This window comes from Neoarius graeffei, chromosome 3 (genome assembly GCF_027579695.1).
Source record: "Neoarius graeffei isolate fNeoGra1 chromosome 3, fNeoGra1.pri, whole genome shotgun sequence".
NCBI classification, from domain to species: domain Eukaryota; kingdom Metazoa; phylum Chordata; class Actinopteri; order Siluriformes; family Ariidae; genus Neoarius; species Neoarius graeffei.
In genome coordinates, this window is record NC_083571.1 from 73998888 (window position 1) to 74017166 (window position 18279).

An 18279-nucleotide genomic window follows, 5' to 3' on the forward strand; every position below is an offset into this window, starting at 1 on the left:
GTGTTGAGCTGCAGTGTGTGTGTGTGTTGAGCTGCAGTGTGTGTGTGTGTTGAGCTGCAGTGTGTGTGTGTGTTGAGCTGCAGTGTGTGTGTGTGTTGAGCTGCAGTGTGTGTGTGAGTGTTGAGCTGCAGTGTGTGTGGTGTGTGTGTTTGTGAGTGTTGAGCTGCAGTGTGTTTGTGAGTGTTGAGCTGCAGTGTGTTTGTGAGTGTTGAGCTGCAGTGTGTGTGTGTGTGTGTTGAGCTGCTGTGTGTGAGTGAGTGAGTGTTGAGCTGCTGTGTGTGAGTGAGTGAGTGTTGAGCTGCTGTGTGTGTGAGTGAGTGAGTGTTGAGCTGCTGTGTGTGTGAGTGAGTGAGTGTTGAGCTGCTGTGTGTGTGAGTGAGTGTTGAGCTGCTGTGTGTGTGTGTGTGTGTGTGTGTGTGTGTGTGTGTGTGTGTGTTGAGCTGCAGTGTGTGTGTGTGTTGAGCTGCAGTGTGTGTGTTGAGCTGCAGTGTGTGTGTGTTGAGCTGCAGTGTGTGTGTGTTGAGCTGCAGTGTGTGTGTGTGTGTGTTTGTGAGTGTTGAGCTGCAGTGTGTGTGTGTGTGTTTGAGTGTTGAGCTGCAGTGTGTGTGTTTGTGAGTGTTGAGCTGCAGTGTGTGTTTGTGAGTGTTGAGCTGCAGTGTGTGTGTTTGTGAGTGTTGAGCTGCAGTGTGTGTGTTTGTGAGTGTTGAGCTGCAGTGTGTGTGTTTGTGAGTGTTGAGCTGCAGTGTGTGTGTTTGTGAGTGTTGAGCTGCAGTGTGTGTGTTTGTGAGTGTTGAGCTGCAGTGTGTGTTTGTGAGTGTTGAGCTGCAGTGTGTGTGTTTGTGAGTGTTGAGCTGCAGTGTGTGTGTTTGTGAGTGTTGAGCTGCAGTGTGTGTGTTTGTGAGTGTTGAGCTGCAGTGTGTGTGTTTGTGAGTGTTGAGCTGCAGTGTGTGTGTTTGTGAGTGTTGAGCTGCAGTGTGTGTGTTTGTGAGTGTTGAGCTGCAGTGTGTGTGTTTGTGAGTGTTGAGCTGCAGTGTGTGTGTTTGTGAGTGTTGAGCTGCAGTGTGTGTGTTTGTGAGTGTTGAGCTGCAGTGTGTGTTTGTGAGTGTTGAGCTGCAGTGTGTGTTTGTGAGTGTTGAGCTGCAGTGTGTGTGTGTTTGTGAGTGTTGAGCTGCAGTGTGTGTGTGTTTGTGAGTGTTGAGCTGCAGTGTGTGTGTGTTTGTGAGTGTTGAGCTGCAGTGTGTGTGTGTGTGTTTGAGTGTTGAGCTGCAGTGTGTGTGTTTGTGAGTGTTGAGCTGCAGTGTGTGTTTGTGAGTGTTGAGCTGCAGTGTGTGTGTGTTTGTGAGTGTTGAGCTGCAGTGTGTGTGTGTTTGTGAGTGTTGAGCTGCAGTGTGTGTGTGTTTGTGAGTGTTGAGCTGCAGTGTGTGTGTGTGTGTTTGAGTGTTGAGCTGCAGTGTGTGTGTTTGTGAGTGTTGAGCTGCAGTGTGTGTGTTTGTGAGTGTTGAGCTGCAGTGTGTGTGTTTGTGAGTGTTGAGCTGCAGTGTGTGTGTTTGTGAGTGTTGAGCTGCAGTGTGTGTGTTTGTGAGTGTTGAGCTGCAGTGTGTGTGTTTGTGAGTGTTGAGCTGCAGTGTGTGTGTTTGTGAGTGTTGAGCTGCAGTGTGTGTGTTTGTGAGTGTTGAGCTGCAGTGTGTGTGTTTGTGAGTGTTGAGCTGCAGTGTGTGTTTGTGAGTGTTGAGCTGCAGTGTGTGTGTTTGTGAGTGTTGAGCTGCAGTGTGTGTGTTTGTGAGTGTTGAGCTGCAGTGTGTGTGTTTGTGAGTGTTGAGCTGCAGTGTGTGTGTTTGTGAGTGTTGAGCTGCAGTGTGTGTGTTTGTGAGTGTTGAGCTGCAGTGTGTGTGTGTTTGTGAGTGTTGAGCTGCAGTGTGTGTGTGTTTGTGAGTGTTGAGCTGCAGTGTGTGTGTGTTTGTGAGTGTTGAGCTGCAGTGTGTGTGTGTGTGTTTGTGAGTGTTGAGCTGCAGTGTGTGTGTGTGTGTTTGTGAGTGTTGAGCTGCAGTGTGTGTGTGTGTGTTTGTGAGTGTTGAGCTGCAGTGTGTGTGTGTGTGTGTGTTTGTGAGTGTTGAGCTGCAGTGTGTGTGTGTGTGTTTGAGTGTTGAGCTGCAGTGTGTGTGTTTGTGAGTGTTGAGCTGCAGTGTGTGTTTGTGAGTGTTGAGCTGCAGTGTGTGTGTTTGTGAGTGTTGAGCTGCAGTGTGTGTGTTTGTGAGTGTTGAGCTGCAGTGTGTGTGTTTGTGAGTGTTGAGCTGCAGTGTGTGTGTTTGTGAGTGTTGAGCTGCAGTGTGTGTGTTTGTGAGTGTTGAGCTGCAGTGTGTGTGTTTGTGAGTGTTGAGCTGCAGTGTGTGTTTGTGAGTGTTGAGCTGCAGTGTGTGTGTTTGTGAGTGTTGAGCTGCAGTGTGTGTGTTTGTGAGTGTTGAGCTGCAGTGTGTGTGTTTGTGAGTGTTGAGCTGCAGTGTGTGTTTGTGAGTGTTGAGCTGCAGTGTGTGTGTGTTTGTGAGTGTTGAGCTGCAGTGTGTGTGTGAGTGAGTGAGTGTTGAGCTGCAGTGTGTGTGTGTTTGTGAGTGTTGAGCTGCAGTGTGTGTGTGTTTGTGAGTGTTGAGCTGCAGTGTGTGTGTGTGTGTGAGTGTTGAGCTGCAGTGTGTGTGTGTGTGAGTGTTGAGCTGCAGTGTGTGTGTTTGTGAGTGTTGAGCTGCAGTGTGTGTGTTTGTGAGTGTTGAGCTGCAGTGTGTGTGTGTTTGTGAGTGTTGAGCTGCAGTGTGTGTGTGTTTGTGAGTGTTGAGCTGCAGTGTGTGTGTGTTTGTGAGTGTTGAGCTGCAGTGTGTGTGTGTGTGTTTGTGAGTGTTGAGCTGCAGTGTGTGTGTGTGTGTTTGTGAGTGTTGAGCTGCAGTGTGTGTGTGTGTTTGTGAGTGTTGAGCTGCAGTGTGTGTGTGTGTTTGTGAGTGTTGAGCTGCAGTGTGTGTGTGTGTTTGTGAGTGTTGAGCTGCAGTGTGTGTGTTTGTGAGTGTTGAGCTGCAGTGTGTGTGTTTGTGAGTGTTGAGCTGCAGTGTGTGTTTGTGAGTGTTGAGCTGCAGTGTGTGTTTGTGAGTGTTGAGCTGCAGTGTGTGTTTGTGAGTGTTGAGCTGCAGTGTGTGTTTGTGAGTGTTGAGCTGCAGTGTGTGTGTGTTTGTGAGTGTTGAGCTGCAGTGTGTGTGTGTTTGTGAGTGTTGAGCTGCAGTGTGTGTGTGTTTGTGAGTGTTGAGCTGCAGTGTGTGTGTGTTTGTGAGTGTTGAGCTGCAGTGTGTGTGTTTGTGAGTGTTGAGCTGCAGTGTGTGTGTTTGTGAGTGTTGAGCTGCAGTGTGTGTTTGTGAGTGTTGAGCTGCAGTGTGTGTTTGTGAGTGTTGAGCTGCAGTGTGTGTGTTTGTGAGTGTTGAGCTGCAGTGTGTGTGTTTGTGAGTGTTGAGCTGCAGTGTGTGTGTTTGTGAGTGTTGAGCTGCAGTGTGTGTTTGTGAGTGTTGAGCTGCAGTGTGTGTGTGTTTGTGAGTGTTGAGCTGCAGTGTGTGTGTGAGTGAGTGAGTGTTGAGCTGCAGTGTGTGTGTGTTTGTGAGTGTTGAGCTGCAGTGTGTGTGTGTTTGTGAGTGTTGAGCTGCAGTGTGTGTGTGTGTGTGAGTGTTGAGCTGCAGTGTGTGTGTGTGTGTGAGTGTTGAGCTGCAGTGTGTGTGAGTGTTGAGCTGCAGTGTGTGTGTGTGTGAGTGTTGAGCTGCAGTGTGTGTGTTTGTGAGTGTTGAGCTGCAGTGTGTGTGTGTTTGTGAGTGTTGAGCTGCAGTGTGTGTGTGTTTGTGAGTGTTGAGCTGCAGTGTGTGTGTGTTTGTGAGTGTTGAGCTGCAGTGTGTGTGTGTTTGTGAGTGTTGAGCTGCAGTGTGTGTGTGTGTTTGTGAGTGTTGAGCTGCAGTGTGTGTGTGTGTGTTTGTGAGTGTTGAGCTGCAGTGTGTGTGTGTGTGTTTGTGAGTGTTGAGCTGCAGTGTGTGTGTGTGTGTTTGTGAGTGTTGAGCTGCAGTGTGTGTGTGTGTTTGTGAGTGTTGAGCTGCAGTGTGTGTGTTTGTGAGTGTTGAGCTGCAGTGTGTGTGTTTGTGAGTGTTGAGCTGCAGTGTGTGTGTTTGTGAGTGTTGAGCCGCAGTGTGTGTGTGAATGTCGAGCCGCTGTGTGTGTGTGAGTGTTGAGCCGCAGTGTGCGAGTGTTGAGCCGCAGTGCGCATGTGCGCGTGCGAGTGTTAAGCCGCTGTGTGTGTGTGCGAGTGTTGAGCCGCAGTGTGTGCGCGCGCGCGCGAGTGTTGAGCCGCAGTGTGCGAATGTGTGTTTGCAGCTCAACACTACCACACTGACAGTGTTGAGCTGCAAACACACACTCGCACTCTGCAGCTCAACACTCGCACACTGTGGCTCAACATTCATGCGCACACACACACTGGCTCAACACTCCCACACTGCAGTTCAGAACTCGCACATTGGGGCTCAACACTCGCGCACGCACACGCTGCGGTTCAACACTTGTACACGCGCACACAGCAGCTCAACACTCGCACACTGTAGCTCAGAACCCTCTCACTCACTCACACACACACACACACACATATTACAGCTCAACACTGATACAGTGAAGCTCAACACGCACTCTCACACTGCGGCTCAGAACTCTCACACTGCGGCTCAAGACACACTTGCACACTGCGGCTCAACACTCTCGCGCACACACACACTGCGGTTCAACACTCGTACACATGCGCGCGCGCACACTGTGGTTCAACACTCCCATACTGCGGCTCAACACTCGTGTACACACACACACACTGTGGCTCAACACTCACATACTGTGGCTCAACACTCATGTACACACACACACTGTGGTTCAATACTCCCACACTGTGGCTCAACACTCGTGTACACACACACACTGTGGCTCAACACTCCCACACTGCGGCTCAACACTCGTGTATACACACACACACGCACTGTGGCTCAACACTCCCACGCTGCGACTCAACACTTGTGTACACACACACACACACACACACACACACAGCGGCTCAATGCTCACACATGAGCCTCACTTGAGTGTTTCGCCGCACTGTGTGAGTATTGACCTGCAGTATGTGAGTGTTGAGCTGCAGTGTGTGTGTGTGTGTTTATGCTGCTGTGTGCGAGTTCTGTGCCACAGTGTGTTAGTGTTGAGCCGCTGTGTGTGTATGTGTGTGTGTGTATGTGTGTGAGTGTTGAGCTGCAGCGTGCAAGTGTGTGTGCACGCGCAAGTGTTGACCTGCTGTGTGTGAGTTCTGTGCTGCAGTGTGTTAGTGTTGAGTGTGTGTGTGTGTGTGTGTGCGCACGAGTTTTGAGCCGCAGTGCAGGAGTGTTGAGCCACTGCAGCTCAAGACTACCACACTGCAGCTCAAGACTCATACACCGTGGCTCAACACTCACACACGAGCTGCAGTGAGTGCGTTGAGCTGCAGTGAGTGCATGTGTGGGTGTTGAGCTTCAGTGTGTGGGTGTTTGTGAGTGTTGAGCTGCAGTGTGAGTGTGTAAGTGTTTAACTGCAGTGTGTGAGTATTGAGCTATACTGTTTGTGTGTTGAGCTGCTGTGTGTGAGTTCTGTGCCGCAGTGTGTTAGTGTTGAGCCACAGTGTGTGTGTGCACGAGTGTGGGAGTGTTGAGCCACAGTGTGTGTGCGCACGAGTGTGGGAGTGTTGAGCCACAGTGTGTGTGAGTGTGTGTGCGCGCGCATGCACGTGCATGCGAGTGTTGAGCTGCAGTGTGTTAGTGTTGAGCCACAGTGTGGGAGTGTTGAGCCGGTGTGTGTGTGTGCGCGCGCGCGCACGATAGTGTTGAGCTGCTGTGTTTAGTTGCTGTGAGTTCTGAGCCACAGTGTGTTAGTGTTGAACCGCAGTGTGTGTTTGTGAGTGAGTGTTGAGCTGCTGTGTGCGAGTTCTGTGCCAGTGTGTATGTGTGTGGGTGTGTTGAGCCAGTGTGTGTGTGTGTGTGTGTGTGTGTGTGTGCGCACGCACGTGAGTGTTGAGCTGCAGCGTGCGAGTTCTGAGCCACAGTGTGGGAGTGTTGAGCCACTGTGTGTGTGCACAAGTGTTGAGCCACTGTATGTGTGTGCTTGTGCGCGCACGAGTGTTGACCTGCAGCGTGCGAGTTCTGAGCTGCAGTGTGTGAGTGTTGAGCCACAGTGTGTGTGTGTGTGTCGAGCCACAGTGTGTTTGTGAGTTAGTGTTGAGCTGCTGTGTGTGAGTTCTGTGCCGCTCTGTGTGTGCACGTGTGTGCAAGTGTTGAGCCACAGTCTGTGTGTGTGTGTCCACACGCGCAAGTGTTGAACTGCAGCATGCGAGTTCTGACCCGCAGTGTGGGGGTGTTGAGCTACTGTGTGTGTGTGTGCACGAGTGTTGAGCCAGTGTGTATGCATGAGTGATGAGCCACAGTGTGTGTGTGTGTGTGTGTGCCTGGGTGTTGAGCCACAGTGTGGGAGTGTTGGGCCACTGTGTGTGTGTGTGTGTGTCGAGCTGCACTGTGTGTGTTTGTGAGTGTTGAGCTGAGTGCTACAGGATGTGTGTATGAGCGTAAACTTTGACACAGCTCTAAACTGATCTGTCAGCACTACTTTCTCTGTCCAGGTTGCCAGATTGGATAAAATGATCACTTCTCCATTTCTAATCACATGATGGCTTAGATCTTTCACAGATATTCCACTGATCTTTAATTCTTCCCCGTCCTCTGGCCAAAACAAATCTTGAAATATACAACCCCAAATCAGAAAAAGTTGGAATGGGGCTGATTAAGGCTAGTAATGAGCTAAAACATTTAAATAATGATGTGATTTGAAAGAAGGTGACGTCAACAGGTGACTGTAATCATGATTGCATACAAAATCAGTATCCAGGAAAGTTCTAGTCTTTGAGGAGCAAAGATGGGCTGAGGATCTCCAGTTTGTCAACAAGTGCATGAAAAAATTATTGAAATGTTTGAAAATAAAGTTCCTCAAATAGAGATGGGAAGGGATTTGGATCTTTCACCCTCTACAGTGCATAATATCATTAAACCATTCAAGGAATCTGGAGGAATTCTGGTGCTTAAAAGGGTTCTCTCAAAATCCAACCCCTCGTCATAGCTCGTGTGAGAGTGGCAACAGCCCAGGATTGCCTCATCAGGCTATACCATCAGATGAAAGACTTTTCCCCTGCTCAGGCCTGTCTTGTGGATGACAGGGAGAATATTGTCAAGTAGTCTGGTAGGGCCACCCATGGCGGGCAGGCTGATGTTGAACTCAGACTGGCTAACAGGGCTCTGGTTCAGCCTTGGGATGCAGCAAGGTGGATGTGCACTTCAGCGGAATCTCATTAAGAGACAATGGTGGATGGCACATGACGCTGAGGGGAAAAACCATTGTGGTCAACTGTCAGAGTCTCCCAGTTCAGTTAGGTAACTACTGCTATTTGCGGGTGTGGTGCACCGCATATCACCGGTCTATCCAGAGCTAATAGAAAAAAAAACATGATGAAGTCCACTTACAGCTCCATGGTTAAAGCCCTTGATCACCAGCCATTCCCACAGTCAGCGAAATGAAAACCGCAATGACTGATAAGAATTTTTGGCGTTCCAATTTCATCATGGTTTCACCTTTTTCTCAAGGCATCAGATGAGTCAAGCAAGCAAAAGGGCTCAAGCCTAAGCTGAACACCCATGATCGCTGATCCCTCAGATGGCACTGCATCAAGAACCATCATTCATCTGTAGCTGATAGAACCACATGGGCTTGGGATTACTTTGGCAAACCTTTGTCAAACTCTACAATACAGAGTTACATCTCCACAAATGCTAGTTAAAACTTTACTGTGCAGAAAAGAAGCCTTATGTTAACTGTGTCCTGAAGCGCTGTTGACTTCTCTGGGTTTGGAGGCATCTGGGATGGACCATCACACAGTGTAAACGTGTATTGTGGTCAAATGAATCAGTATTCCAGGTCTTTTTTTGAAGAAAAAGACCTGGAAAAATGGCCATGTGCTCCAGACCAAAGAGGAAAAGGACCATCCAGACTGTTACCAGCAACAAGTCCAAAAGCCAGGGTGTGTCATGGTATGGGGTTGTGTCACTTCCCCATGGCAAAGGTAACTTACACTTCTGTGATGAAGCATTAATACAGAAAAGTACACTGAGATTTTGGAGCAACATATGCTGCCTTCAAGATGACGTCTTTTCCAGGGAGATTTCAACAAGACAATGCAAAACCACATTCTGCACACATTACAAAGGCATGGCTGTGGAAGAGGAGGGTGTGTCCCCTCCGTCCTTGATGGAGAATGTGTGAAGAATTTAGAAATGAAAAATATGACCGTGACGACCCCGTACTGTTGCACACCTTAAGACCTGTTTGCAGGAAGAATGGGGCAAAATAACACCTGAAACGCTTCATCACTTGGTGTCTTCAGTCCCTAAGCATCTTTTCAGTGTTGTGAGAAAGAATGGAAACATTATAAAGTGGTAAATTTTAATTTCAATATACCATCCCAACTTATTCTGATTTGAGGCTGTAAATATTTAAACTGTTAGAATGAGAGTGAAATTGAAAATGCCTTTATGGGAAAAAGGTGAAAGGTTGAATCTGGCAACCCTGTACTCTGCAGTCTCTCTGAGCTTGGCCATGTGTAGAATGTGTACATGACGCTCTGTGTGAAATCAACACTGCAAAATGTCAAAGCTCCATATCAAATTTTACAGCTTACATAAAATGTGTACTACTTCTTGTTTTGGATATAATTATTATTATTATTATTATTAATTGCGGGCGGCACGGTTGTGTAGTGGTTAGCGCTGTCGCCTCACAGCAAGAAGGTCCTGGGTTCGAGCCCCGGGGCCGGCGAGGGCCTTTCTGTGTGGAGTTTGCATGTTCTCCCCGTGTCCGCGTGGGTTTCCTCCGGGTGCTCCGGTTTCCCCCACAGTCCAAAGACATGCAGGTTAGGTTAACTGGTGACTCTAAATTGACCGTAGGTGTGAATGTGAGTGTGAATGGTTGTCTGTGTCTATGTGTCAGCCCTGTGATGACCTGGTGACTTGTCCAGGGTGTACCCCGCCTTTCGCCCGTAGTCAGCTGGGATAGGCTCCAGCTCGCCTGCGACCCTGTAGAAGGATAAAGCGGCTAGAGATAATGATGATGATGATGATGATGATGATGATTATTATTAATTGCATTTGTATTAATTCATACATTATTTTTTTTTAAATTAGGTTTAATCCACATGAACACATTTGGTGATAATTGTGATTAAGAATGTTAATTAGCTTTACAGGATAAATCTATATAAAGAGCAATTGGTTTAGAAACCAATGTGGCCATTGGTTTATAGCAATTGGTTTAGAAACGTTGTTTCTAGTGCTATAAAGAAAGCGGCCGATCTCTGGCGTTTTTCATACTTTGTTTGAAATTTGAATAAAGGTTTTATAAAGCCATGATGAAGGGGAGTGAAGTCCATCAAAACTCACTCATCATTTTTGAAAAAAAAATCAACAGCTGTGTTTTGAGAGAAAATACACAAAATCGTTGCTAAAACGTGTCAAAGTCACAATAAAAGATAAAAATGAAATAAACTGCGTTTCCGTCCTGAGGATCTACAGCCTGTGGAACCCATGCTGTGCTTGTGGCCATATTCCAGAGTGTGATTTTAACAGTAATGTACTGCGACACTGCGGCACCGAGGTTCTCCACCATCACTGACCCGAGGGCCGAGTGTTCGGACTGCTGTCTCTATTCTGGATCATTTCACTGATAAATTATATCCTGGTTTAAAGTATCGTATACGGTTCTCCAAAATAAAGCGAATATCATATCTGACACTTTCCTGAAAGAAACTCATTACTGTTTCAGCTTCATTATTTTTTTATAAAAATAACATGCTGATGTTGTCCACACAGTAACCATGGTAATGGTGAAAGAAAATCAAAGAAAATGAAAAGAACAACTAGATAGCAGTTCATAATTCACGCTTCAAAGGTTCTTTAAGGGTTAAAGGGTCCCTGTTTTCATAAAAGTATTTTACCTGGAACCCTTTCTCTTTCTGAAAAATTCAGGTGTAGACTTTACTGAGAAGAACCTCACAGAAGAACGATTATGGGTTCTTGATTTGACATTTTCTTGTAAGTGTGTGTGCTCTTCTTATTTGATGACTCTCAAGGGGTGTTTGAATTATTACTTGTTCTTCTGGAAAAATCCTCTGGAAGATGAAAATGTTTTTCTGAATTTTCATAATGGTTCTTAAAGATCTTCAGGGTTCTTGCTGACCACAATTCAGAGAACCCATGACAACTAGAATTCACGTTTCATCCGAGACACTTGGAAAAATAGATTAAATCTAGAATCCTAGAACCTCTAACTATCCTCAGGGGAACTAACGTGGGGGTGGGTTTCCCAAAAGCATCGTAGCACAAAGATCATCATTAAATGGTAGTGCGAGCATCACAATGAACATTCTCTCTCCTAGTTAAGCTGCTCTTAGGCTACATCCACACGACAACGGCAACGAGATGTTATTTAAAAATATATCGCGTCCAAATGGGCAACAATCAGTAAAATATCAGGTCCATTTGGCAACGCAACGCTTGCTGAAAACGATGCAATACACATGCCACACCTCTAGGGGCGCTGTAAGACGGTCCCTTCGGAGACACCAGAACAATAGAAGAAGTAAGGACGCATGCGCATAAACTATTATGCGCGAGACTTCATATTAGCCACAAAGTCAGGAAAATCTGTTCGTAAAATTACATTATAATGACCAAATACAATGAAAAGTATTTTTCCAGTCTCACCTGTGAAAGGTAATCCCATGTGATCTCGTTTGGATGGCAAACCTGTTGGTACAGTTAAACGCAGCTAATCTTTATTCTCCGCTTTGACCTATCCAATATGGCGGCGAGGATGACGTATGATTCTACGCGGAAGGCGGCGTCTTTAATGGTCCGGAATAAATTGAATGCTACACGTTGATGGATTAATTTGTTGTTTCTCACCTGTGAAAGGTAATCCCATGTGATCTTGTTTGGACAGTAAACCTGTTGGTGCAGTTAAACGCAGCACATGAATCTTTATTCTCCGCTTTGACCTATCCAATATGGCGGCGAGGATGACGTATGATTCTACGCGGAAGGCGGCGTCTTTAATGGTCCGGAATAAATTGAATGCTACACGTTGATGGATTAATTTGCTCTTCTACGCCCTTTTTGAGGAATGTATTGTAGGACTTAAACCATCATCTGAAGAGGTGAGATCGCTCCTTTTTTTTCCCTATTTTTGCTGGCGGGATTGACTCTGCCCTAAGGGCAGAGTCTCTCTCTCTCTCTCTCTCTCTCTCTCTCTCTCTCACTTTGCACCATTACACAATAAATATTCACAGTGAAAATATTTTGTAAGCGCGTTTCATGAACCAAGTTATAGGATTTGTTGACAACTCGCATCGAGTTCGTTACACTTCTACCCGGCGTGAGGCACTCACAGTCATGTGGTTGTGACATCATCGTAAACAAATCTGTTCTACTCATCCAGACGACTTCACAACGGCAACGTTGCCAGATCTTTCCACTCTGGAACCCGTTCTCAAAAAGATTGCGTTTTGGGCACCCAAAACGCCGGTGCCGTGTGGACGCCAGGCCTAAACGATAAGCAATTGTATCGGAGTCACCTGAATCCGTTGCCGTGTGGACAGGGCCTTAATGTTAAGAGGCTTTTGGGAAACCTACCCCTGATGAGGAACCCATGAGGAACCCTTTTTCTAAGTGTGTATATAATTTTCCAGTAAGTGTTTCTTTTGGACAAATTGAAGAACTTTCCATTAGCTTTCCAGAAAGGTGGACTGAATTTTTTTTTTTTAAATTATTTAATTTCTCATTACTTTTTTTTATTGTTCTGTCATTCATTTTTGTGATTTGGTTTTTTTATCTGTAACATCTGAAAACAACATTTAAAAAAAAAATACAAAGCTACATAACACATTTGCAAACCTCACAGTAAGTACAAGAAAAAGACAGAATGTTCTCAATAATATTCTCCCCGTTTGATTTTTCATCTGAAATCCTGATGTGTTGAAGTTGTTCTTCTCAGATCAGCTGTGGTTCTGAGTTTAACTCCTGCTTTCTGTGTATAGAACCTCAGACTGAAGCAGTATATAGTTAATACAGATCTGCAGACAGGCTTTATGGAAAGAGTATTTTGAGATTAATTTGAAAAATCTGGGCTTCACACACTGAATTCATACCTTTAGGTGTAGATGGAACTTTTGTAAGAGTGTACTTGAAAGAGAAGGTATTTGAGATTCTGTAATATTCAAAAAAAAAAGGTTCTCACTGGAAGGAACCTTGAAGGTTCTATATTGAACCCTGTAACAGATGATGACTGGAAGAAAACTACAGAAGACAGACAGAACCATTAACCATTCAGAGAACCATCAAGGAACAATTTCCTTAGTTGCTACGATAAACAGGAGTTAAGAAGATCAGGAATCTGTGTTTCTCCACTGAAAGTGAGCTGATAGTTGAGGGCAAGTGTGATGCAGTGTTTGGAACTGGTCCTGTGTCTCAACTTGAGCTGAAACAGCAAAAATATCCAGCCGCTCAGCAAATGTTTTATGGCGTATTGATCCTGAGAGCTTGAGAGATGACGGGGGAAAAGTGCAGATACCCTCAGAAATGTGAGGTGTCCTGTAACTGGGTTTGGGTCACACATTATTTTGCTAAACAGTTGATTGAGGTGGCACTCCGTTTATCAATGATTTTCTTCTCATTTATCCCTCTATCTCTGTGTCACTCACAGTCAGTAGGTCATCCTTTGTTGGGTGATGTTCTGGTCCAGTGCTTTGAGACCTTTATGTTGTGGCTGGGGTGGTCACTGACCTGATTTGATTGTATCTGGAGTACCTTGGTTGGTAACTGATTTTGTTCCATCGTCTGATGGAAAAATTTTCCTTTTTCATTCCAGTGCCATGGTTCTTTCAAAAAAAAGATCTTTCTCAGAACGTCCTTTGTCCAAGCTGCAGAATTTGCAAACACAACCTGTGGCTAGGCGAGATGTTTTCCCTCGCTTCTGCATGGGGCTAGAAGCTCTATAAACTTTCACACTTTCCCCATCCTAATGGTTTTGCCTCAAATTCTGGACCTCCACAAAAACTAGCTACTAATTCAGACCCCCTGCAGAGCATTGTGGGATTGCCTCATCCTCTAGGCAGCTACGTGTGTTCCTGAGATGGATATCGTGCCCTTGTTGTTTTTTAAATAAGTGACTCATTCTGACCTTTGGAGCGAGGACAACTCGCGCCCCATGGCATGGGTCAAGCTGTTCAGGAAGCCAGGGAGCGGTGGCTTTGGCGCTGGTACAGGAGGTGTCGCAGGTCCAGGCTTGGGGAGATCGTATCAGCCAGGAAGCATGCTCTCACTGGCTCTCACCAAGGGTCTGCTCAATGAACCTGGCCAGAACAGCTGCTTCCTCAACAGTGCTGTGCAGGTGAGTGCTGGAGAACGCTGGGAGAAACGCTGGATAACATGATCAGAGAAACAATAAAAACAGTTAAAATGCAGTATTATACTTCTTTATATTATATGTTGCCCAATCAAGCTAAATGCTAGCACCAGATCTCACTGTTTCTATTCTGTGCTAACAACCAACAACGTTTGTGTAGAAGGCTATAGTTCTCCAGCTGGGTCAGTTTGTTCCTGTAGGTTCTCTGGCAGTTGGACATCTTCAGGAGGAGTCTGAGACATCTCTCAGCTCATTTCTGCCTCGGGGACGCCTGCATCTTCTGCGCTTTAAAGGTCAGCGTGTAAACACATCTGGCCTTGTATTGGGGTTAGATTCTGTCCACGTGTTGTAGTTTGGTTTATTTGAGCTCGACCTGGTTGCTTTTTTTAAAATTAATATAATGTTTAATTGTTCTTGATTTCCTTCTGGTCCCTGCAGAGTATCTTCAGTCAGTTCCAGCAGAGTCGAGAGCGAGTGCTGCCCTCAGACTCTCTGCGTCACGCGCTGGCCGAGACCTTTAAAGACGAGCAGCGTTTCCAGCTCGGCCTCATGGACGACGCTGCCGAATGTTTTGTACGTCACGTTTATCCCACAATAAATTCACTCCTTTCACATCACTAATCATATAAATACACACACACACACACACACACACACACACACACACACACATATATATATATATATATATATATATATATATATATATATATATATGCTTTATCTTTCTGCTTTTTATTTTAAATCACATTTCTCTAACATGGGTTTAATTCTCCTGTTAATATTCTATCACAAGTACAGACAAGGCCAAATCAGAAACAAGTAACTCGGAGTGTAGTTTCTTCTACAAAGATTTCACATTCCGAAGTGGAATGGTGTTGGATATATGTATTTATAAACCAGTTCGGGCAGTGCAGTTACTTCACACCCACTTCGTAATTTTTACCTTTAATTTTCACCATTTCAAATAAAAGTAACTCTTATAATTATATACAGTATTTGTAAATGTTATAAATACACACCTTTGGAAAATTTTGAACAGTTCTTTGTTTTTGTTTTTTCCTCTGAAGGAAGCTTTACATAGAATATTTCCTCGTCAGAAACTGTTCCAAGTAGAACAATTTTCAGAAGATAAGAACTTCAAAGAACTGACTTTATTTCCGATTATTGATGCAAGCACTCAGATTTTATCATGAACTCTTTCCGCTCTATTATTCTGCTTGAAGTCGAACATGGTTTCTCCTTGTGATCCACTTATATAACAGCATTATCTTTCCTCTCCCCTCTCCATGCTGCATGAGACAGGAAAACATTCTGGAGAGGATTCATCTGCACTTGGTGTGTGACTCGGGTGAAACTTGTACCTCCAGGTCCTGCATCACACACCAGAAGTTCTCCATGACTCTGTATGAACAGGTACAACATCATACCTGTGGTGCAAAGGGTGCACGACAAAAGTTGAGTTTCCACAGGAGCCTTTCCAGGAACACTTTCAGGAACAGTTTTGTGAACCTTTTTAGCTCCTGTTACTGAATCTGTGCTTTTCTGCAGACCAGGAACTGCGAGGGGTGGAGCTTTTTGTATTGAAAGGTGCCGATTGGACAAATGTGAAGTTGACAGAATGAGAAGAGTTCCACTTTTGTTTTTATTCACCAAGGTTCCAAACTTGGTGAAAATGTACCAACCATTTTGGGTGTTACAATCAGCCATAGTCCCAGGGAAACGACTGAGCTGAAATTTAAACATGAAATAGATACATTAATTTAAAAAATATTATTGTTGTTGTTGAACAGATTTTAAAGCAGACTTTATTGGCAGCTGAAGGGACGTGTTTTAGCACACACAGGTCATTAGCGGTGTTGGTTCAGCGTCAGTGAAACAGAGAGCTGACTGTCCCGTTCTCACTCTGCAGTTTGTGTGTCGGAGTTGTGGAGCATCGCTGGATCCTCTGCCCTTCACAGAGTTAGTGCACTACGTGTCCACTACGGCCCTCTGGTGAGCTCTTGATCCACTGTAGCATCCTGCTGTCTGAACTCCTGAACACTGTATTTACAGCACACACACTTTCAGAGGTGGACAAAGTCCCCAACTTCATTACTTAAGTCAAAGTACAGATCCCACTGGTCAAATGTTACTCCGATACAAGTGAAAGTTGTCCAGTCAAATTCTTTACTTAAGTTAAAGTACTGAAGTACTTGTTTTAAAAAATACTTAAGTATTAAAAATAAATTTTTTGTCAACGCATTGTTGTATTATTGCCACAACGCTTATAATACCTCATGCCTCTGAAGAAACCGACTGGATTATTTTGTGAATTCTCAAAATGAATGTATGCTGTGCATCATGGTGGCTTAACGGTAAGCTAGCTAGTCAATGAAGCTCCATCTGACATGCTAGCAAACTATTTTCAAACTCAGTCATATTGGGTAGCCAACGTTACTAGAAAAGAAAGATTTCCACATTGTTTATTTGGTAAGAATGTGCTAAAACATATTTCTGAAAGGACTTCAGATAAGTTACCATTATTCATGTTAGCGTAACTCCGTATTTACATGCTAACTAACAGTGTCCAAGTTAACTAGCTATGTGTTAATGTTAGCCGTGGACAAGGCTACGGCAACTTGGTGGGCAAATCCATAGAAAGTCATTTGACTAATCAGACTGTATAGCTATTGCAACGTTATCGCTACATAGCTCTAAAAGCACAGACAACTTCACTGCAAGCTTTCTCTTGGAATAAAACGTTTATATACCTCAATACGCTTCTGCAGGTTGGATGGCAAGCTTTTGTAGGCCTTGATGTGGTTCGTTTTAGGTAAACAAAGCAAACATTTAAAATGAAACGAATCTTTAATCCTTTCAGAAAACTGAAACATGGGTTCTTGGTATGGCCATGAGTGTGTGCATTCCCCAGAAGAACCGCCTCCTTCCATTCTGCCATCAACTGATCATGTTAAATAATGCTGCTGAGAAATCATTGATCTTGATTTTATCCAGTCTATGGATGTGACGTGACCCTAGTGATTACTGATAGGCTGTCTCAGTGTCACCTGCGAAAAAACCAATCACGTTTTAGATAAAAAAAAAGAAAAAAGCATCCACTTTCGAAGCTGCTTCATAATAACGAGTAACGAGGACCTTGACAGAAATGTAGTGGAGTAAAAAGTACAATATTTGTCTTTCAAATGTTGTGAAGTTAATCATAAGTTTCCAAAAAAATAATAAAGTACAGATACTCAAAAAGTGTACTTAAGTACAGTACTCAAGTAAGTGTACTTAATTACTGTCCATCTCTGCACACGTCAGTACAGAACCCAAACCAACCCTGACTGTAGTGGAACTTTACTGCTTCATATTTTAGCTGAGGGTTGAAAAAAATAAAACAAAAGTTTTACAATTCTTTTTTTGCACTGTGTCTTTGCTACTTCATATACATCATTATCTTTTAAAGCAGGTTCTGCTTAGAACCATTAACGGTTCTTCAGTTTGCCCACAGAGGCTTTCCTTTTCAACAAGGATCCTAATTACAGTACAATCTGCTTAAGAGTTAAGAACCCTTAACTCTTACCCCAAGAGTTATGAAGGAACCATTTTCCTGATATTGTAAATCAAATCAGAGAAATATTAAACTAGGTTTGTTCTATTTTTGCAAGCTTGCTCAGGAAATAACTGAAACCTTTGTAGTTTGTGGAAAAGATTAAACAATTAATGATAAAAATACTGTTAGGTTTTGGACAAAATGAAATAAATTACTATGAACAGTTCATAAGTTTACATGTACATCACTTGTGGTGTGTGTGTGTGTGTGTGTGTGTGTGGTAGTCAGCAGGTGGAGCGTGTGTTGGAGAGGACGGACAGATTGCGCTCTGATATGTTCAGTGAACTGCTGCAGGCAGCGAACACCATCGGAGATCTGCGCAACTGCCCTGTATGTCAAATATTACTTTAAAGTCAATATTTATACTTCACTCACATCACTTTACAACGCTAAAATGTCAAACTATTAAATTCTACAGTCTTCAAAGTATGTAAAATTTTAGGGATTGAGAAAAACACAAGTCCCAAACCTGAAGTCACTTCTTCACCTGACTTTGTCATGTAGCTCATCCACTGTCACGTCTTTAACCATGGAATAATTTACAGTCTGTTTTGGAAGTTTGGTGTAAATCTCAGGGCTGCATGTGGATAAAACTAACATTTCATCTTTTTGGGATTGGATGAGCTGTGATGCGAAGCTCTGCCCTTTCAGAAAGCAGCTGTGCTGCTGCTGGAACGTGTGACTGCACCTCGACTTTCAGGAAATGAAAATGCTGTTTCTTACAGCAAACTCCAGTGACCTTAACAAACTGAACGAGCGAAATGATTGAAGAGTTTACACTTTTGTTATTAATAATATCCCCCAGATGAAAGACTTATTTATTCTCCTAGGTGTTTGAGTCTTTTCTGATTCTATTATTTCATATGCTATTTATTTATATTTATTGATTTGCTGTTTAGAATTGTTTGATTTTGATTATTTGGTTTTGATTTGTCCAACACTTGTTTTTAAATGCGCAGTGTGACTGTAAAGGTGAACTGACTTTAACGCAGTCGTGCCACATTTATGTTCTGTAAAAAGACGGAAGTTCATGGACATGAGAGATCAGGATTCTTGTATGAGCAGAAAGATTTTTTTTTTTTTTAATACTTAACTATACACACTATAAA

At 44.1% G+C, this 18279-nt stretch overlaps 1 protein-coding gene across 2 annotated transcripts in view; it reads left to right on the top strand.

The window, feature by feature from the left end:
- The window catches only part of usp53b (ubiquitin specific peptidase 53b), a 43614-nt gene that overhangs the window by 4836 nt on the left and 20499 nt on the right, over positions 1-18279 (top strand). The window contains exons 2-7 of one of the 2 annotated variants that reach the window (XM_060916015.1): positions 13036-13557; positions 13773-13865; positions 14011-14145; positions 14878-14988; positions 15485-15567; positions 17395-17500. In XM_060916015.1, coding sequence (XP_060771998.1) covers positions 13375-13557; positions 13773-13865; positions 14011-14145; positions 14878-14988; positions 15485-15567; positions 17395-17500 — 711 coding nt within the window. In that variant the 5' untranslated portion in view covers positions 13036-13374. The remainder of the gene's footprint in view (positions 1-13035; positions 13558-13772; positions 13866-14010; positions 14146-14877; positions 14989-15484; positions 15568-17394; positions 17501-18279) is intronic. The other variant, XM_060916016.1, reaches the window with a different exon arrangement.